Source organism: Ictalurus furcatus, chromosome 3 (genome assembly GCF_023375685.1).
Source record: "Ictalurus furcatus strain D&B chromosome 3, Billie_1.0, whole genome shotgun sequence".
Classification (NCBI taxonomy): Eukaryota; Metazoa; Chordata; class Actinopteri; order Siluriformes; family Ictaluridae; genus Ictalurus; species Ictalurus furcatus.
In genome coordinates this window covers 16,203,321-16,223,927 of record NC_071257.1, presented here as the reverse complement: position 1 = coordinate 16,223,927, position 20,607 = coordinate 16,203,321, and the positions used below count along the sequence as shown (strand labels likewise).

At 40.0% G+C, this 20,607-nt stretch overlaps 1 protein-coding gene across 4 annotated transcripts; it reads right to left on the bottom strand.

Annotated features, from left to right (window-relative positions):
• Positions 1-697: 697 nt before the first annotated feature.
• zfand4 (zinc finger, AN1-type domain 4) lies at positions 698-20,220 on the bottom strand. 4 transcript variants are annotated; one of them, XM_053621076.1, is made up of 10 exons: positions 19,875-20,220; positions 16,997-17,301; positions 10,096-10,171; positions 9,799-9,866; positions 9,483-9,669; positions 9,033-9,177; positions 7,553-8,611; positions 7,258-7,312; positions 4,233-4,350; positions 698-3,417 (listed from the first exon to the last, which is right to left on the bottom strand). In XM_053621076.1, the coding sequence occupies exons 2-10, from the start codon at positions 17,178-17,180 to the stop codon at positions 3,282-3,284; spliced, it is 2,028 nt and encodes a 675-aa protein (XP_053477051.1). In that variant the 5' UTR covers positions 17,181-17,301; positions 19,875-20,220; the 3' UTR covers positions 698-3,281. The 4 variants fall into 4 exon arrangements, with proteins under 4 accessions (XP_053477051.1, XP_053477049.1, XP_053477052.1 ...); XM_053621074.1 differs by having other exon boundaries at positions 19,922-20,220; XM_053621077.1 differs by having other exon boundaries at positions 16,997-17,296; positions 19,922-20,220.
• Positions 20,221-20,607: the final 387 nt, after the last annotated feature.

The window sequence follows — 20,607 nt, the reverse complement described above, 5'->3', positions numbered from 1 at the left end:
CTCGTGTCTCATTCACACACAAACGTCACGTCTGTTTAAATCGCATGCAGATTGAACTATACAGAGATAGGTCATCAGAAACAGTGGGTTTTAGACAGAGACTTTTGACCAGTTGGATCTAACGCTCCTTGTCCTGATTACTGGGGATCTGTTGTTTGTGTTCCAGTAAGAGGGAGGGATTGCTGAAAGCTGTGTGTGATATTTTGGAAAAATCATGTTTTAGTTTTGCTTTTGAAATCACACTTTACTGAATAATTTCATAGCAGGTTACAATCAATCGTGTACATTTTACACGTATCTGAAATATTCATGTTTGAACCCCTCCACTTCAGCACAGACTTATTTTATGAACATAATCCAGCTACTCAAATATGTACAATGTTGTTCTGGCTACTTATTAGAGCCATAGAGCTTTTTATTCCTGAACCTTCCACTACATGGTCACATTAGGTCCAACTTGACATTATTTTTAGACCTGCTTGTTTTCGAGTTGCTGAGGTTTGGATTAATTCAAGGGATTGATGTTAGTAATAAAGGTTAGAACTTGGATAATGATGTGTTCTGGTTTGCATTATTATAACAAATTAAAAAATAATGACATTCCCCCCTGGTTATGCTTCATGAAACCCTGGAGGTTCCTGGACCCCACTTTGAGAATTACTGCTTTATGTCAATTATCTTCTTTAATGCTTCTTTAATCAACTGTTGCACTGGGGGTTCAATGGGTTTAAACAGTGGGCATGTCCCATTATTAGGCAACATTTGCCAAGAACTGGTATTTCATGAATGGCAGATGGATGGTACATGATTCACTGTCCACACCATAAACACACCTAGTGATGCCTAATCTTGAAATGGGTTGTTTGTACATGTAGAGTTAAACCGGTTAAACAAGGTATTGTTCAACATGTTTCCTCAGAGACAAGCATTTTCACTAGAGATTACATTTCCTAGGAATAAACTATGCAGGCATCAACAAAATATAAGAGTAGGGAGATCTTAAGTTTTTGTTATTTAGATCAAAATCTACAAAAAAAAAAACACAACAACAAAAAAAAAACATTGTGATTCCATTATCTAACAAAAAGACACTTCTCTGTTTCAGTTTCATAATGAGTGATTTGTGTAAATGGTAACAGCTGTGTTTCTTTTATGGCTGGGTTGTGTAATGTAATAAATCAAGAATATGCAGCTCTGTAGCCACAACAAAATCACTCAGAACTGCTGTCCATTACCTTCAAACCTTCAAAAATATCTTCTGCCTGATCCAGCATACTGTGAATCACACTGCATATTATCTGTTAGTTCTAGACAGCCCAGGAGAACATATTTCAGGACTGCCAGAAGGGAGTATTCTTCCCATCTATGATTTTAAGTCTTGTTGAAAGGTAAAAAAAACAAACAAACAAACAAACAAAAAAAAACATCAAACTGCTCAGCAATGCATGTGGAAAAAATTATGAGCTAGTGCTGACTGGCTGCCAGCTTATAACATTACCTGGTTATCATTTTATGCCATTATGTGACTCGTGATCACTCCCCATCATGAATTTGGCCATGTAGTCATCAAGGAAGGTAGAAACAGAGACCAAGTGTAATAATGAACAGTGCTTGCTGTTGAATGTTTATATCCAGGAGCAATAGTACAAAGTGTGCTGAACAAAAACAGCTGTAGAAATAAGTGGAACATTTAAGCAAGAGCTGTCCTTGTATAAAGTCCAATTCTCTCGGTCTAATTTAGTAGAAGAAGAATGGAAAATATTCTGCAAATCATCCTTCTACTTGAGGATGTGAATGACTCTACTGAAAGGCTTTGCGAGGAACCTATGAGTAGTTTAGATGTAGTTGGACAAGTCCATTTAAATTCCCATTTACAGCAATTTGAAAGAAACGAAGGCAGGAAATTGTTTTGATTTTGAACAGAGGATGTCTTGCTCTTGGGGATCTGCAATAAAATTGTCCATCCATATTTCATTGACTCATTTCTCTTATGTATTATTCAGATAATTCATTTCTAATAATAATAATAATAATAGTAATAATAAAAAAGACGAAGAAACCTGACTGTCCCTCAGTGGTGTAATGAACTTCCAACCTTAATCCAGACAGCAGAATCTGTCACTATCTTCACAAAACAGCTAAAGACCCACCTCTTCCATGAACACTTAACGAACCCCTAAGTTGCCAGTTTACACCTCTACTCTGTGCACTTTGCTCCTCTAACACTCAATTATATAAATCTTGTACCATAGCAGTACTTTTATTGTTCTCTACTTGATGTATCGCTTTGCTTATATTTCCTCATTTGTAAGTCGCTTTGGATAAAAGTGTCTGCAGAATGAATAAATGAAAATGTAAAACAAAGCTGATGTATATAAACAAATAGGGTTTCCACACTGGGGCAAGATGCTTTAGGAAATCATTTCTCTCCCAGTATCTCGGAGTAGCGCAGTGATGGAGGAGGGAAAAATCAAGCACATTTACTACACAAAATAAAGCTGCTAGTGTAAGAAGCAAAAGTCAATAAAACATTAACGGAAACAAGGCTTTCATCATATTTATATTTCAGTTTATTAGTTTAATTCCCAAATAAATACTGAACATTTTAACAGCTGTTCATGGTGGTGTGCGATTTAAAAAAAAAAATTAAAAACAAAACAAGGTACAAAAAGAAATCTTTACGATGGCAACTCAGCTGTGTGTTCATGTCAGCCTACTCAAAATGATTAATATGCTACGTGGCCATACTGCATAGTAGTGTTTACAGAGTTCGAAGTTCAACTCGCATAATTCCATTCAAAGTGAAACCCATAATAGACTCATCTTTTATATTACGTATGTGCAGTACCTGGTGTGATGTCTTCAGTGGAGTGCTGTAGGCCTAAAACGGACCAATTTAGAGGAAGAAAAAAAAGAAAGACGTGACGTCATTATTACTAAAGTGCATCTTGCAAAGACTTGTCTCATGAAGCCGTTTAGATATTAAGAAACAAACAGAAATATATATTTCTATACATATAATAATTTGTAGTGATCACAACTTTTCCACATTTCCGCGTCAGTTTCATGTGTTTTCAAGACAAAAAAAAAAGAAGAAACAAATTCACATTTTTGCAAAGTAATTTCTTTAAAAAAATTTAAAATAAAAAAAAGTAAATAAAATTAAAATAAACCTTGCCATTAAGCAAACACGGTGATAAAAAGCCCACTGCTGGTTTAGTTCCTGTTCATTTAATCATGCTTTCATTTGCATATCATCTTCCCCCTCTTATATAGTGCTTTCATATTTTGGGCAGCTTTGGTGCGCTGATGATGGGATTAGACTTCTGGAGGAAGCGGCGACCTGCACTTTTGTAGTCGTAAGTGCAGTTGTGGGTCTCTGCATAGCGGTGTGTGGAGCAAAAGTTGTTGCCACACCTTAATTAGGGAAACAGAGAAGTATCATCAGGAGAGATAAAAGAGAAGAAAAAAAAAAAAGACTAGGAATGTGTCTCTTGAGAAAAGTGTTGCACATCTACAGACTTAAATTAGTAACAAATCAAGGATCTCTGGAAAATTCAGTGGGATTAATATAGTAAGCAGTTACGTCTGCTTTCTAGAAATATTAACACAGATATTAAACAACCAAATCAATTCAGAAAAATACAGCATGGCTAGGTCTCTCTCCTTTTTTTTTTTAAGAATACTGTAACCAACTATCCATTTTATCACTTACTTTAAATCACACATCAGAACCAAACTCTAAACCTCAGCAGATCAAACACTATTAGTTTCAGAACAAATACCAGAAACTTTGATGCTAGCCAGAAATGACAAGTCATCATATAAGACAAAAACAGAACGCACAGATGTCACTACAAAGCATCTCCGAGCTGCTAATTAAGGACCTGACAATGATATTCATAACCACATCACATCTTCCAGAGAACAAGCTGATCTTACACCTGAACTGTAGCTCTGAAAAAGCACATCATAAAACGACGACACTTCGACGCAAATGCAGCTCTAAAGATAACCATAAGGAAGTAAGATTTAAAAAAAATAAATACAAGGGTTTATCCTTTGTTTGAAAAGAGTTCTGGAAATTCCTTGAGGAACCCCAGCCTACAGCTAAAATGAAAATGAACATTATCATTCTGATCAACACTCAGAGTTTAAGCTCTAGTCTACACAGCATGAAGAAAAATACACAAAGAAGCACAGAGAACTAACTTGCAGCCTAAGCCATGTACCTGCATTCATAGCTGGTGGCTAGCCCGGTCTTCTTCCCACATAGGAAGCAGTGTTTTGAAGTCTTCTTCTTTGAGCTCAGAGGAGCCTTCACAGGAGGGAGGTGATATGTTGGAGAGCCTATATATTTCAACAAAGCAAAAGAAAATGTCTATACTAATAAAGCAAGACAATGAAGAAATGCACCATCAAATAAACAAAATCAGCTACCAAGTGGCACAACAGAAAAGCGTTCAGCCTTTCCACAACGATGGCACAGACATCCATGACTGGGAATCCAAAATACTCTCTGGAAGCGAGCGATAGCATTACTCACTCCTCCATCAGTCTAGTGATTGACACTAGTCAATCATGAGGTTCTGTGAGACTATGTATGACAGACAGTGCTTTCCTCTGTGTGTTCAGTTGCCCTGTGGTGTAGCATGAGCTGAACTTTTTTTTTTTTTTTTTTTTTTTTAAATGCTATGGCTGATTGCACCTGTCTTGGGCAATGTTCTGCTGGGAAACCTTGGGTCCTGGTATTCATGTGGATGTTACTTAGACACATACCACCTACCTAAACATTGTTTCAGACCAAGTATACTCCTTCATGGCAGCGGTATTCCCGATTAGCAGTGCCCTCTTTCAGCAGGATTATGCACCCTGCCACACTGCATAAATTGTTCAGGAATGGTTTGAGGAACATGACAAAAAATTCAGTGCGTTGACTCAGCCTCCAAATTCCCCAGATCTCAATCTGCTCGAGCATCTGTGGGATGTGATGGATAAACAAGTCTGATCTAGGGAGGCCCCACTTCGCAACTTGCATGATTTAAAGGATCTGCTGATAACGTCTTGGTACCAGATACCATAGCACACCTTAGAGGTCTTGTGGAGTCCATGCCTTGACGGGTCAGAGCTGTTTTGGCAGCACAAAACAGGGAGGGAGACCTACACAATATTAGGAAGGTGGCTTTAAAATTCTGGCTGATCGGTGTAAATTGAGAGTGACTGTTTACGGAAGGAACCCTGCAATTCTTCCCATCTACAGCTCTACTCTGAAACCAAAGTTACACACAACACATTGAATCATGGGAATAAGACTTGAACCACAAAGGCAGCCACGCCAATAGTTCAGCTCCTGCAAATATATTCTCAGTATTCAGCTAGGCCATTACCACATACAGACATATAAGAAAATGCAGCCACAGGTTATATGCCTGGAAAGTACACATGATGAAGGAACTCGTGCGTGACAGAGCAAGCAAAAAAAGCTATAGTCCCGGTGCTGTGGCATGAGATTGGATTTGTAGTTGTGTTCGACAGCTATCAGTTCTGGTATCAGAGAGATCAGCATGTTGGGGATGGGATGCAGACATTCGCAGTGATTATTCTGGGAACATTTTAGAATATCACAAACACCAGCTGCTGACAAACGTTTTTGCGTTCACACCCACGCACCCATCCATCTTTCTGCTGCCTTGAAGTTTTATTCTACAGTCATTTCATATTAGCTGATATAGTGTGGGTATAGCGTGTGCATATGGTGTGAACCCGTACATGCATGTACAAGTTTATATTAGAGAGGAACAAAGCTGGTCATGCTTTGCATTTCCTGTTGTTTGGTTTCTATGAATAGTTCTTTTTCTGTCAATGCTAGTGAAGAACTGATGCCTCACCCACAATGCTAGGGTCATAAAACATTCATAAGCCTCTATAAAGCAGCACCGTAATGCCATGCTACCCTTTGGGGCATGGGCACACACTCATCTTTCTGATGCACGACTGGTTGAATAATTTTTTTACTGTCCTATACAAGTTTACTGACAATTTGCTCCTTTACTATAAGTAACAATAAAAAAGGTTATGGATTTTCACTTCATTCATATGCTATTTTTGGTTCACTGCATTACAGGTCACCACAGACGTAACAGACTTGATTAAATAAAGCCAGGTACAAGCTGGAATTTCAATTGCATTCATGTGAGACCCAACACATGCAATAAAAAAGTAAATCTAGCTGTGACTAAAAGCGTTTCAAGGACTAGGCTGTCTAGTGGCAGAGGCTGAGAGATGCAGCATCCCAGTCTGCACAAGTGATGTGTATATGTGTGTGTGTATATATTATTATATATATATATATATATATATATATATATATATACACATACATATATATACATATACATATACATATATATATACATATACATATATATATATATATATATATATACATATATATGTGTGTGTGTGTGTGTCATGTGCAACTGAAGACTCATCCTTCAAAATAATGACTGCGACATATTAAAATCAGTCAATGCAGAAATACTAAACAAGCCTCCAGACAGAAAATGCACGTTGTTTAGAAGTGTTACTGTTTGGAATTTGTAATGGTGTTATAACCTGGTTTACAAATATCATGGTTTTACAGTATCAAAGTATTAAACAATTAAAAACGTACAAGGCCATGGTGAAAATGAAAATTTCCACATGAATGAGTAGTAATGCTTAAATCTGGCTACCCTTTTTCCAAGATACTAAGATTACTCAACATATGGAAAGTGCTAGAAACACTGATTGGTCAAATACAAACGTCATGTTGATAAATACACTAGTTAGCTAGTATAATTCTTTTACTGGACAGGACAGCACCACAAAAATTTGGTTACCAAATAAAGTAAACCAAATAAAGTTTTGTTTGGTCAGATCCTTTATGTCTCTCTTCATACAAAACCAATGTCACATAGGGAACACTGTCTGACCTCAAACCCTCCAGAGAACTAACCTACTTTCACCAGCGCCATTATATGATGGAAAGGGATACTGATACATGACCAAGGAAGGCATAGTTCTGGATTCAGTTCAGTCACTGTACCATTTCATACAGCACAGCAGAGTTATTGGATGAGAAAAGAAGCACAACTGCCCTAATTGCTACGTTTCTGGAGGAAATGACTTGGCCCTGACACATGACATAATGGAGTCTTTGTGATGGATTCATCTCTCCAACAAAATGTCTCCAGAATGTAAAGTGTACAGACTCACCTAATCTCTTTATTGAACTGGAGGGTCCACTCGATGAGTCCAGGATGCCTGATGGCTGAAAAGACAGTATTTTGTAAAACTCTTGAGTCCTCTTACCAGTATACCTTAATCCATACCCTTGTAAAGGAGAAGCACCACTTTGATACTATGCAAAGATTAAAAAAAAGTAATAACTAGGCTAAAAGCTTTTCCCCCCAGCCATGCTAATCTACTGAACAAAATTCAACATCTTTGGTCTAGTGTAAAATGCAGATATGTACAGATCCAGCAGTGGTTCTGAGAGCTGCACACTCACCGAGTATGTTGCTCTCTGCAGGGGAACTATTCTCCGTAGCAGATCCTCCTGCAGCAGATGGATGTTGGCTTGCAAGGGGGCATTTGTGCCACACAATCTGCCCAGATCACAAGGCCTTGCTAGTTTTTCATCAAGGTTACTCAGACAGCCTGACAACTCTCTGGAAATGTTGTCGGTTATGTTGGTGACATCTTGTGCCTCGCTCTTGCATACCCTGTCTGGCCGTTTGCCTGGTGAGTCCCCTCTGATGGCATGGAGAGGAGGGGTCTGTGGAGTTGGGCATGGTGGAACGGTAGGCCCTCTGTTAGAGCTGAGGAAGGGGCGAGGCACTTCCCCGGTAAAATCGGTGAAAGGTCGAGGCACATGTGGAGGAGTGCGTAGCAAGTTCAGTGCAGCTCTGTCAGTGTGGGACTGTAGCGTCTTAGTGCCTACTGACCATGTGCTAATGGAGTCTGAGCCTACAACTTGGGACAGCAGTGGAGTTGCAGTCATGGGCTTGTTCACAGCTCCTAAAGAGTCCAGACTGGCCTCCGGCTGAGCAGAAACATCCAGACTCAGCGGCTCTGGAAGCAGGCTATTAAACGGAATGGGTTTGGAAGGCTCAATTATAACGCCGTCTTCCGGTAGCATTATTCCATCACTCTGTATCTCTGTCTTGTCTTCAGCTTCCAGACCAGACAGGACAGAGAGCGGTGGGTACAAACAGTCTGTTATAGCCTTCGGTCCAACCACATCTAGCCTGGACACTTTAGGAGGTAGCCTGATATTCCTGGGGGTGGGCTTATTCCATGACTCCTCATCCTGAAGTGTGTATTTGCTAGAGGTTGTCAGCGAGGAAATGGCTCTACCAGAACCAAAACTTGGGTGACATGTGAAAGCTGGGCAAGCTTCAGGGGAAGACTGTTGCTGATCACCAATCGGAGGTAGCTGTGTTACAGGGGCATGGCCAATCTGAGGAAGGATGCGGAGCATTCGGTGGTGGCGAGCAGAGCCAATTGAGCCACAGAAAGGGCGTGGACCAACTGGAGGCCTTACTCTCAATTTTGTAGACTTCTTCGGCTAAAAAGGAAACATGCAAAAAAAAAAAAAAGCAGAAACACAAACTTATCTGAGAACAGAATACATTTGAGACACAGCCATTAGTCAGTGGCATACGCTAATGAAAAACATGAACTATTCCCTGTAGATATTAAATCCCAGAAATAGTTGCAAGAGCCCTAGCAATTTAGCAGGCTCCTAAAGACTGTGCAGAGAAATAGTGTTAATTAATGCACTGCACCAGTGTGCTGAACTTCTTATTATTACTGTACTGGTTATGAGAATCACTCGTCCAGTCTAGTGGCATTTACTCCGAGTCTGTTTTAATGACGAGCTTTTTTTAAAAGCTTAAGATAATTACTGTTTGGGATAATACGACTAGCCTCGTTTTTAAGCACTTTTGTACTCTTTTATCGATACACAGTCTTTCCTCTGGTACTACCTTTTTATTGAGGTTCATATTCTCCATCTTGGCTTTGAGTAACTTCATCTTGTTCATAGTGATGGAGTTCTCCAACGTCAGCTGCGCAGAGGAAATGCTAGCGTCCTCCTCCTCTTCCTCAGCGTACACATTGTGCACTGACCCACTGGTAAACCAAGGACGTGCACAACAAAAATACTCAAGCGTTACTAAACTCAGTCAAAATGTTTATCCGGAATTCTGTTTTACCAAACAGGACATTAACACACTTTTACAAAAACTTAAACCATTTTTGAGAACATCTTTATTTTCAGCAACCTCACACGCAGGCACTTCTAACTCACCTTCACTAAAATATATTCAAATGTGCGTTGCCTTATTTTGATTTAAAAAAAAAAAAAAAAAAAAAAAAAGTACTTTATGATCTATAGCTGAAATTTCTCTTAAATTGTCATTTCCCTTTGAACTAACCTTAGGGATTTTGACACCGGTGTCAGAGTTCCGTCTCCACGGTCCACAACCCGGAAGACTTTTAGCTGGTCACCCTCTTTGTACACCAGGAAAGTGACCTGTTTATTAGACAGAGACTTTTCCCACACCTCATCCCTCTTTGAATCCAAGTAGTCAGAGGTATCCTTTACTGAGTTCTCAATGGTCACTTAAGAAGAGAGAGAAACAAAGAGTTTGTTCACCCTGCGAAACATCATGCAGCGTATACAGTGCTCATTTCAACAGTCAATGTTTCCACAAAGCTTATGATTCTCAGTTATTAGTATTAGTCAGACACCTCGTTTGGTGTTGATTGGCCCACCCCTCATGGCAAGGACCAGCTTGAGAGTGCAACCTTCTGCAATGCTGTAATGACAGTAACTCATTATCCCAAACCAACAGTAAGTACAAGTTCTAATGAAACTTTATGTCAGTCCAATTTCCCCTTATCTATAGTACAACAATTTACTTCATACTGGGTCACATGACTACAGTAACTGACTCAAAACAGGAAATCAGGCTTATGTGTTGAAGACAAAGAAATGCTTGTGTGCTGAAATGTTCCCAATCAGAGGGAAAAAATATATATACTGACCTGTAATCATTCAAACAGTACTCATCATCAAGCTCCAAGCTGTTCCAGATCAAATGCTGCTGAGCAACAGGGATACCTGTCATACAACGAAGAAATAAAGAATCCGATTTAAGTAACCTAATTGGCAAGATACATTCCACTGTGACAGGGTGCAGGAATGGGGTGGAGGACAAAGTTTGGTTGATGGCTGACACCGGAATGTTGTACTGTAATGAATGTCAGAGGGGACATAGACAAAATGTGCACTGAAAACAGCACACAACTAAAAAATACCTTTAAAAAAAAACACAAACAAAAAAAAAAAAACTACATGCAAGCCACATGGGGCATCAGGCTGCTTGAAACCCACTGTACGATCTTCTTACACACACAAAAATAATCCATTGTCCGTGAAATCTCAAGGTTTTACTGCTATTACAATAAATGCACTTCATGTCTGAGCAAAGTGGACGAAACTGGTAATCACTAAAAGCAGTAACACCTGGTGCTTATACATCCAATTAGAAACTCCAAAGAAACAGAAAGAAATAGTTCATATTACATTACATAGGTCTTGAAAAACCCATGCAGAAGAAACACGTCTCAGTGCTGCCCCCCACTGCATATTGAATGCATCAATCAGGCACGAGTCGCCCTTTATCAAGCATCCAAGTTCAGCAAAGGGCACCCTCGGGCCCCGGGGGGCTGACTCCGAATCAAAATGAAGAGGATCTCACCAGAAAAAAAAATGGATCATGCCAGACAATTACTCACAGCTGTTTGTGTCAGATTAGATCAATATCTAGGTTAATTACTCTCTAGATTAACCCACACACAAAATTACATATTCAACAAGACCTTCATTTTTATTTCTTAAACACGTGTGTAGAAATGAGACACCAAAATAAATGGTCTGCACTTATATAGCACTTTTTTTTTTTTTTTTTTTTTTAAACTTCGCGGTTCTAAAAAGCGCTTTACACTGGTTCTCATTCACTCACACACACACACACACACACACACACACACACCAATGGTAGCAGAGCTGCCATGCAAGGCGCTAGATTGCCATCGGGAGCAACTTGGGCTTCAGTGTCTTGCCCAAGGACACTTCAGTATGTGGAGTCATTTGGGCTGGGAATCAAACCGCCAACCCAACTATTAGTGGACAACCCGCTCTACCACCTGAGCCACAGCCGCCCAAAAAATAAGCAAAACTAGTCAGTCGCTTCCTCTCAGCCCAAAGTCCATTTTAAGGTTGCCTAATAACCAGCAAACAAAGCAAACCACAAACCTTTATGACTTCTGAAACGTGTAATATTTCTAATCAAAACATGTCTCAATAAATAAACTGTCTCGCAAAAAAAAGTCTCAATAAGTCAGTGATTGAAACTGTTACTAACACCATTTACCTTTATATAATTTTATATGTTTGCATTGTAGCTCCTCACAAAAAAATATGCACGTGTATATGTAACTCATCCATTCACATACACTATATGGGCAAAAGCTGTGGATACCTGACCAATCATACCCATATATGCATGATGAACATCCCATTTCAGATGTAGTCCCTCTTTACTGTTATAATAACCTCCACTCTTCTGTGAACCTTTTCCACTAGATTTTGGAGCGTGGCTGTGGGGATTTGTGCTCATTAATCACAAGAGCATTAGTGAGGTCAGGCTCTGATGAGGAGGCCTGGGATGCAGCCAGAGTTCCAGTTCACTCCAGGGGTTTTCAGTGGGGTTGAGGTCAGGGCTCTGTGCAGGCCAACAGAGTTCATCCACTCCAACCTCAGAAAACCATGTCTTCATGGAGCTCACTTTGTGAACAGGGGCACCGTCTTGCTGGAACAGGTTTGGGCCTCTTAGTTCCAGTGAAGGGAAATTGTAATGCTACAGAGAACCACATATGGGTTTGATGGGGGGGGCAGCAATAATCTTTTGGGATTACTATGGCAATGACCACAGGCAAAGCACCTAGTGACATGTAACGTTGAAATGATTGTTGCATAAATAATACCGTAGCAACACGGTACTGCAGCAGGTAGCATTTTCGCCACACAGCTCCATGGTCTGATCCCGAGCTCAGGTTTCTCTGGGTGTGGAGTTTCTCATGTTCTCCCTGTGTATGTGTGGGTTTCCTCCAGGTTCTCTGGCATTTTTCAACATTTAACATGAAATCATAAATTTCATTCAAACACTAGGTTAATGAGGTCAACAATATGCTGGATAAACAGGTTATATTCAAATCATTTGCAGTGGGCAGGGCTTTGTTCTGCCTATTATTATAAAACATGCCTGATCATGCCCTTCTGCTCCTGCAAAATTTAGGTATACAGTTTTATATTACGTTTAATGCAAGTCCTCTCAAAGTGCAAATATTGATCTATAATACAACATATAAAGCAAAAACACTTTTTGAAGGCAGGAGCAATTCACTCCTAACCTGTACTGCACAGCAGAGGAAACACACGTGTGTTTAGCAGCATATGAAATGTGAAGTGCTGAGGCCGTGTGTGGTCTTACATCTCAAAGCTCATTAACACACAAGTTAGACACACAGAGCTCCATGCAACACACTGGTGTTTTTACAGACCACCATGCTTTAACAGCAACTAAAACTCACACCCTTCACATGGCAAACTGATGCGGTCTCATCATTTGCATCACTGAAGTATATGGTGTCCACAATATGAACAAAGTGCATTCACTCATTACGTAAGGAGTAGTTTACAGGTACTTAAAATCATCTCACTGTGACTCAAAAACAACTGACACTGTAAGTGAGAGCTTGTGACTAATCATCATCACACACAAGGACACCTCACAGTAGTATTAAGTACCCCTTACTGCACAACAAACAGTCCATGTGGTGGAGCTGGACCTGATCCAGCCAAGAGTCCGGGGGATAAAGAAAGTCTGTGACTGCGTTTACATGGACAGCAGTAATCTATTTATTGAACTTATTCTGAATAAGACAATATTGTGATTAAGGTGTTTACATGCATTGCTTTTAAGATATTCCTTTCATGTACCTGTTTTACACGTTATAGAACATAGATCGATTAACGGCACACGTCATTACGTCACCGTGCCACGCCGTCCGACGTTCCCTCCAGAATTTCACGTATCAATATACAGTTCGTCTTCATTATGGTACTGGATACAGTTTTGGCTGTTTCATTTTAAATTTTACGAAATGAAACTTTACGAAATGAAACTTTACGAAGTGCGGTTAATTATTTGTCCTGCTATACGTGCAAATAGACGACTGCTTGAAGTCATGTGCTGCGTCCGAAACCGCGTACTTACCTACTACATAGTTGCCGAAATAGGTGTATTTCTGCTACTACGTAGTAGGTAAGTACGCGGTTTCGGACGCTGCAGTGCTCTCTTGTTTGCTATCAAACGGTTGAGCACTGCTGTGTGTGTGCACGTGTCTTGTTGCACAATGCGGTGAAAACTCCCACACGATATTAATAGTGTGATTAAGGTGTGTACATGTCTATAATGCATGTCGATAATGCGATTAAAAGAGGAATATTCCACACGTCTTAATTCGATTTGTGTTTACTTCGAGTATGACTTTAGCCAGATCAAGTGAGTGTATCAGCATTGTGTACAGCATTGTGTCGGTTTGTTTTAGGCTTAAAGGAGGTGTTGGATCAGATCCACCTCTACCCCATGGACTTTCTGTTCTACAGAAATGACTATCGTTTAAAAAGGGGTATAAAGAAGATAAAGTAAGAAGAAAATAAGCTGTTAGTAAGAGGGGTACTAGTAAAGGGGGTATGTTGTGTGTGTGCGCTGGGGTAGGGGGGTGCATGTTTACAGCTGAAACAAGGCTGAAATCAATAGCCTCAGAGATACTGTGGGATGGAGTTCAAAAATCTAATGAATCCAGATGGGGTTTTGGGCCTCGTTTCTATCCATTTCTTTTATTCTGTGCTAAATGTTTAATGACAACTGTGGTATATAAACATTTTAAATATTTTACACCATGTTCCCTGGGATTTTAAGAAGGTTAGAATCTAACCACAATTTTAATACATACAGTTCAGGAGGCAAAGTTGTGTTGGGAGGGGTCAAGCACTGTACTGTCACCAAGAACTAAACCTGAACTCTAGAGGTACAGAATGTGAATCACAGCAATGCCAGAGATTTCAGTAAAAGAGAAGTGAAAGAACAGCAGCTTCGAAGGCCATCTTACAGAATTACAACACAGAGTACCAGAGTCACAGAGAGGAGGAGACCATTCGTGAGTCTTCTAAAAACTGTTTCAGTGCTACACAGTGAACCGGAGCGGCTACTGTATTTTTCTAAAAGTTCGGTAGCCCATTATTTTCTATTCTGATTAAAAGTCTATTCTATTCCCAATTCTTCTAAGTGTCTTCAGAAAATCTTCCATCTTCATATACCCTAATTTGGAACTTGATATGAAAATGATCATGATGAAATCAGTGAATATCTAGTGACTCCTAGCAACAATCGAGTATGCTTTTAGCTGCTTTTCTCTGAAAAGAGCAGGCAACTCTAGACAGAAGACGACCCTGGGGCAAACCCAGGACCCGATGGGGGAATTCTCTCTCTCACAGTTGCCTGAGGCGTGTCTGGAGGAACTGGAATCTTTGGCTGGGAATAGAAGTCTGGACTGACTTTCTCAGCCTGCAGACACCACAACCCCGACCAGGAAAAGCAGAAGGAAAATGAATTAATGAATGAGTGTACTGTCTCCAAGAAACTACTAAAATGGCAAGTGAATTAGACCTAGAAACCTAGCTATGCGTTTATCCTCACAAAATATCATCAGTATGCATAAGAATGCAAATTGAAAATGCCCCTGTGTCCTCCTGTCATCCCAACATCCCATCTCTTTCTACCCTGATTACATCACATGCTTATCTATAAAGTACCACACTATTATTAAAATTCAGAGGCACCACATGGAGAAAATTTGACCCTGAATGGGTAAACCTTAGACTGACTAAAGAGTCTGAAGCAGAGAAAAATGTTGTTGGAAATGTGGACTTCAGATGAGCAATTTCAGTTTAATTTAATGACACTGCTTGCTTCTAATATGAACTTATGCTGTACTGTAAGTGACTTTAGAACATAAATCCATCCATTTTCCATACTGCTTATCCTACACAGGGCCACAGGAAGCCTGGAGCCTATCCCAGGGAACTCGGGGAACAAGGCAGGGACGTTATTTAGCCAAATAGTTGGCTGCTAGAAAACTAGCCTGCATTTGTCACAGGACAACACAAGTATAATTTCAGTATCAGGGTCTTAAGCTTGACCATCACAATCTCAGAGATTTAAATAACCATACCCAAAAGTCACACAAATAGCCTACGATTAATTTTCTTTTTTTTTGTTTATTTTGCTTAGTAGGTGCTATATGTTAATATACACTCACAAGCCCACTTTACTAATACTGGGTAGGTCCTCCCTTTGCTCTCAAAACAGACCCAATTCTTCATGGCATGGATTCCACAAGAACCTGAAAGATTCTGGTCCATACTGACATGAAAAATCTGCAGGAATTGCAAGACGCTTTCAGGTGCACGTTCATGTTGCAAATTTACCAATCTACCACATCCCAAAGGTGTTATATTAGATTCAGATCCGGTGACTAGGAAGGCCACTGAAGAACACTGAGCTTGTCATCATGTTCATGAAACCAGTTTGAGACAACTTTTGCTTTGTGACATGGTGCATTATCATGCTGGAAGTAGTCATTAGAAGATGGATAAATTGTGGCTATGAAGGGATGCACATGGTCAGCAACAATACTCACAATACAAATAGGCCGTGTCATAGGCAAGTGATTATTGATTGGTATTAACGGGTCCAAATTGTACCAAGAAAACATTCCCCACACCATTACACCACCTTCACCAAGATAGGTTGTGTCCATGGATTCATGCTGTTGGCGCCAAATTCTGACCCTACCATCGGTGGGGTCAGAATTTGACCAGGCTATCTGACCAGACCATCAGACCAGGCTATGTTTTTCCCAGTCTTCACCTGTCCAGTTTCACCTGTCTGTCCGTCCCCCCCCCCCCCCCCCCCCCCGTCCCCCCATATGATGAATGATGTGAACATTACCCATAGCTCCTAGCCCGTATGGTTTTATATATTGCACTACTCTAGACGTACAGGTGTTCCTAATAAAGTGCTCGGTGAGTGTATATCCAGTATTTGTCAGCTACCATAAGAATTTCAGCATGCAGTTTCCCATGCATCAATTGTGCAAATGACAAATAAAAGACTGACTTGACATTACAACAAAGATATTTATTCATTGCTAACTTTAGCTAACTTACCCAGCGATTTAACTTTGCACACAGGTTCAGTAACTAAGGCTTCCTGGGTGCCACATCATCCTTTAATAATTTGGATATCAGACAATGATGGGATAAACAGCTTAATCCTAACTCAACTCTTGCTGAGAAAATTTAAAAGGAAATAAAATATATTAATATTTGTTTCTGAATTAATTTTAAAATAAGACCTCCCTTTGGATGGTTGTTTCTGATTGTATAGATTATTATAGCTATAGGTTTATATATATTATAGAGTAGCAATTTGTGATATTATATGATATGATGTGAAATGGTATAACATATAGACTGACCATTTAAATGGTCATATTTGTGCAGGGGTACTTTACAGACAACAGACCAAAAAGTGCAGCCAATCCAGAGCAATACTGGTGAAGCAGTGCACTCTTTTATCGATTTGTCGCATGAGTTTAAGGGCAGGTCGACTGCATCCTACTTTACCTGTTAGAAGATTCAAATTTAATCTTAAACAGTCATGTGAACTTTATGTTAGGATGATTAATACATTACACCATCACTCTCCACAAAAAAGAAAAGCATATTAAAGATGAGCTATGAAAGTACACATACCTTCCAGTCTCTGAATCTTAGCTTTTACAGAGACAACAGTCTCAAACGGGGAGACCCGCAGTTGGAAACAGGTCCCTGTCAGAGTCTCTATGAACAGCTCCATGGTCTCGTAGAAGGGCAGTTTGTAGTTGACAACCCCTAGGTTATCGTCATTGAAAAATGGCGGCTCCCTCTTGTCAGCCATGTTTGTAGAGAGGGGAGGATGTTTAGGAAGAGACTGGGATGAATCCTGCCCAAGGTGGATGAGTGAGGGTTGTGATCTCACCACGGTCGCCGGGTACACTCATCCTGGACACAGGTCTACACTGTGGAAAAGACAGAGGACACACTGAGCTGTGCAACACAAGCTACAGACATTCCTCCTGTGACATCTGAAACAACAGTTTGTAGAAGGATGCATGTGAGCTGTATCCGCTTACTCCTTAAAAGACATCTGAACCTCAGTACAGCCATACCCCTAAAACAAGCACATACACTGCTTAGCCTAGAATACTAGAGTGCAAGAGGGGGGAGCTATCTGACTCGATAGCCACCAGGCAAGTACAGACACCACCTAGCACTGATTCTTATTCACAACCTAGAGTTCCACACAGACTAGAGTTTATCTCCGAGTAGATATTTTATTGACCGCTGCAGGAATGTGAGGAGAAATTTCGCAATATAAAAAAAAAAGTCTTGCAATGTTCACTGATTTAATAAATAAATAAATAAATAAATAACCAAAAAAACCATCTCTGAGCCTAGCATTAAAGAAGCTAACGGCAACGTTTAATATTCATAAATTTAATACCTGCTTTAATAGCGTAGTTCATCGTTTCCTCAAACAATGGAGACTACTTTTTTTAATAACGAATAAATAAACTTCTCAATCCATGCTATATTTGAAGATCTTTAAAAAATTAAACGTGTGTGGATTTTCCCCCCATTTTCTCCCCGACTGGGTCACCTGCCAATTCACACCCACCAGGACAACTAACGCTAAGGCTTTCTCTGAGACATGTCAAGCCAAGTTCTGCTAATGCTGTTTACAACTGGAAAGCGCTACCTACTCTCTTCCACATATATGAGCTCACGAATCCACACAATTAGCTAGTGTCGCTGTGATTGACAGGGGAGCAAGAATGCCATCCCACCCACCCAGACAGCCCAGCCAATTTTGCTTTCCTTGGCTCCCGGCCATAGATGGCTGTGGCGTTGGTGGCATTCAAATTCGCAATCTCTCTTTTACAGGGCAAACCATTAACTGTATTTTAACAAGAATAATTAGGAAATGTGATATGTAATGGGGGAGAGGGATGGTCCTTCAGATACTATGCTTTTCCAGACATGAGTGAATGCTGTGTATTCATCAAAAGTAACCAAAGTGTGGACGAGTTCTTGGGTACTCCACTGCACTAATCAAAACACATAAGGCCCAGATGCTCATAAAAAGTCTTCACAAGGCAAAACAAGGAAGCATCTGCAAGCCAGAGCTATTGCTGGTTTAATCCTGCATACGCCATTAAAAAAATCAAAGTAGCTTTAATAACCAATGTGATTAACTTATTAGATGGCTTATTCAAACTCAAAAAAGATAGATATTTACAATTAAAATGACGTTTTACCAGCACATTTAAGGGGTCGCATACAAATTTGCAGTGTGTACGTGTGTTTCCAATGCAAATCCCTTTACAACAAGACCCAAAGAGACAAAACCTCTCTGCTCTAAGTAGCCTGTAGGCATTTAAACAGGTAAAGTAACAAACCTGTCATATGAAAATATAATGTGTTACATGTTTTGCTTTGAAAAACAGCCCCAGATTACATCATTAAATGGTCTGCACTTATGAAGGCACTAAATGAAGGCACCCCAGATTATGTCATTAAATTAAGATACCCCAGAATACCTAATTAGATTAAGATACCCCAAATGACGTCAAATTAACGTACCCCAAATTACATCATTAAATGGTCTGCACTTATGAAGGCACTAAATAAAGGCACCCCAGATTATGCCATTAAATTAAGATACCCCAGAATGCCTAATTAAATTAAGATACCCCAAATTACGCCATTAAATGAAGGCGCCCCAGATTACCTCGTTAAACAAAGGTGCCCCAGATTACCTCGTTAAACTAAAGCGCCCCAGATTACCTCGTTAAACTAAAGCGCCCCAGATTACCTCATTGAACAAAGGCGCCCCAGATTACCTCATTGAACAAAGGCGCCCCAGATTACCTCATTGAACCAAGGCACCCCAGATTACCTAAATAAATTAAAATACCCCAGATTACCTCATTAAATTCACTTACTTGGATTACTTTATTCACTGACAAAAACTTAAACCTCCACAAAAGGCAATTGGGTGTTCATTTAATCCCAATCGTATATTTGAACGATGTGTCTGAACTAAAGTTTGAAAGAGCAAGCAGGAGACTTCATGTCTGCTGCAGGAGACCGAAGCATTATTGTTCTTCAGTCATGGCGGCAAGCACCAGCCTCAAACACGATACACAGCAAACTCGCCAGATTTCATCTGCTGCAGTTTCGATGTGATCCGACATTTACACGGAGATCCATTAGATTACTTTGATCACCGTTTCTAGACGACGCGATCTAATGATGCAGCTATCCATCAACTGTCCCTGTCAAAATAACACTACTTTGTAGACGTCCCAATAAAATTTCTGTTGTTTACGTACTGCTACTCAAGAAACCAATAATAATAAAAAAGAAAAAACCATGAAGGCGAATAATTAAACTAGCACGCGCCACAGATAGCAGCCTAGCTAACTGTATATTGAGTTAGCTAGAATGTTTTGCACGCAAAGCTAACAACAGGTACGGCTACGGAGGATGCTAACTAGCACGGATGAGCTGTGCTAGTTAGCTAATTTACCAGCCCTTTTCCCACGCTGTTATCTTGAGAAAGAAAATAATAATAACCAAATCATGATTTCCGTAACAGCCGGCCTCAGTACCATTAATTCCTCAGGAAATCTTCACCATTTCTCGGTCTGTGCCAGCGAACATGGTGGGAGGAACCTATTGTGGCACTTTTTGATTGACATGAGAGAAGCCGTATGGCGGCAGACGTAATCTGCACATAAGGCTGCAGGCTCCAATGAGAACACCGTGAAGGCGGGACAACAGGCGTTCGGTTGCAGGTGATCGATTTTCCTCAACGTCACCCGGATGTGAATTCTGGTTTCTAAGTAACACATCGCACACGCAACACGGCTACGTCTAAACTGCACACTACCATGCTACACTCACTGAGCACTTTATTAGGAACACATGTACACCTACTCATTCATACAATTATCTAATCAGTGTAGCAGATGTGCAATGCATGAAGTCATTTGTCATCCAAACGAAATTTTTTTTTTTACACTTCTGCCTATTAGAAATGTATAAGCGGTCCAATCACTAAAGGTTTTTGTTAGGATTTTTTTCTTCTTCCTCATTATCCGCCCTAAAACAAACACTGTTCACACCAAACAATAAACTCTTTCATGTAGGAACACTGCTTGAAATAAGAGAACAGCTTTTTTGTGCCTGTATTAAGTCCCATGTCTCAGTAGAAACAAACAATAATCTTCTTGTTAAAGATTTTTTGCAGAAAAAGTCAT

Coding starts and splice junctions, on each gene's coding strand:
- zfand4 (XM_053621076.1), bottom strand. CDS start 17,180: ATGGCTGACAAGAGGGAGCCGCCATTTTTCAATGACGATAACCTAGGG. Junction 9,670..9,798: donor GCCAATCAACACCAAACGAG/GTGTCTGACTAA, acceptor TCTCTTCTTAAG/TGACCATTGAGAACTCAGTA. Junction 4,351..7,257: donor CAGTTCAATAAAGAGATTAG/GTGAGTCTGTAC, acceptor TGAAATATATAG/GCTCTCCAACATATCACCTC.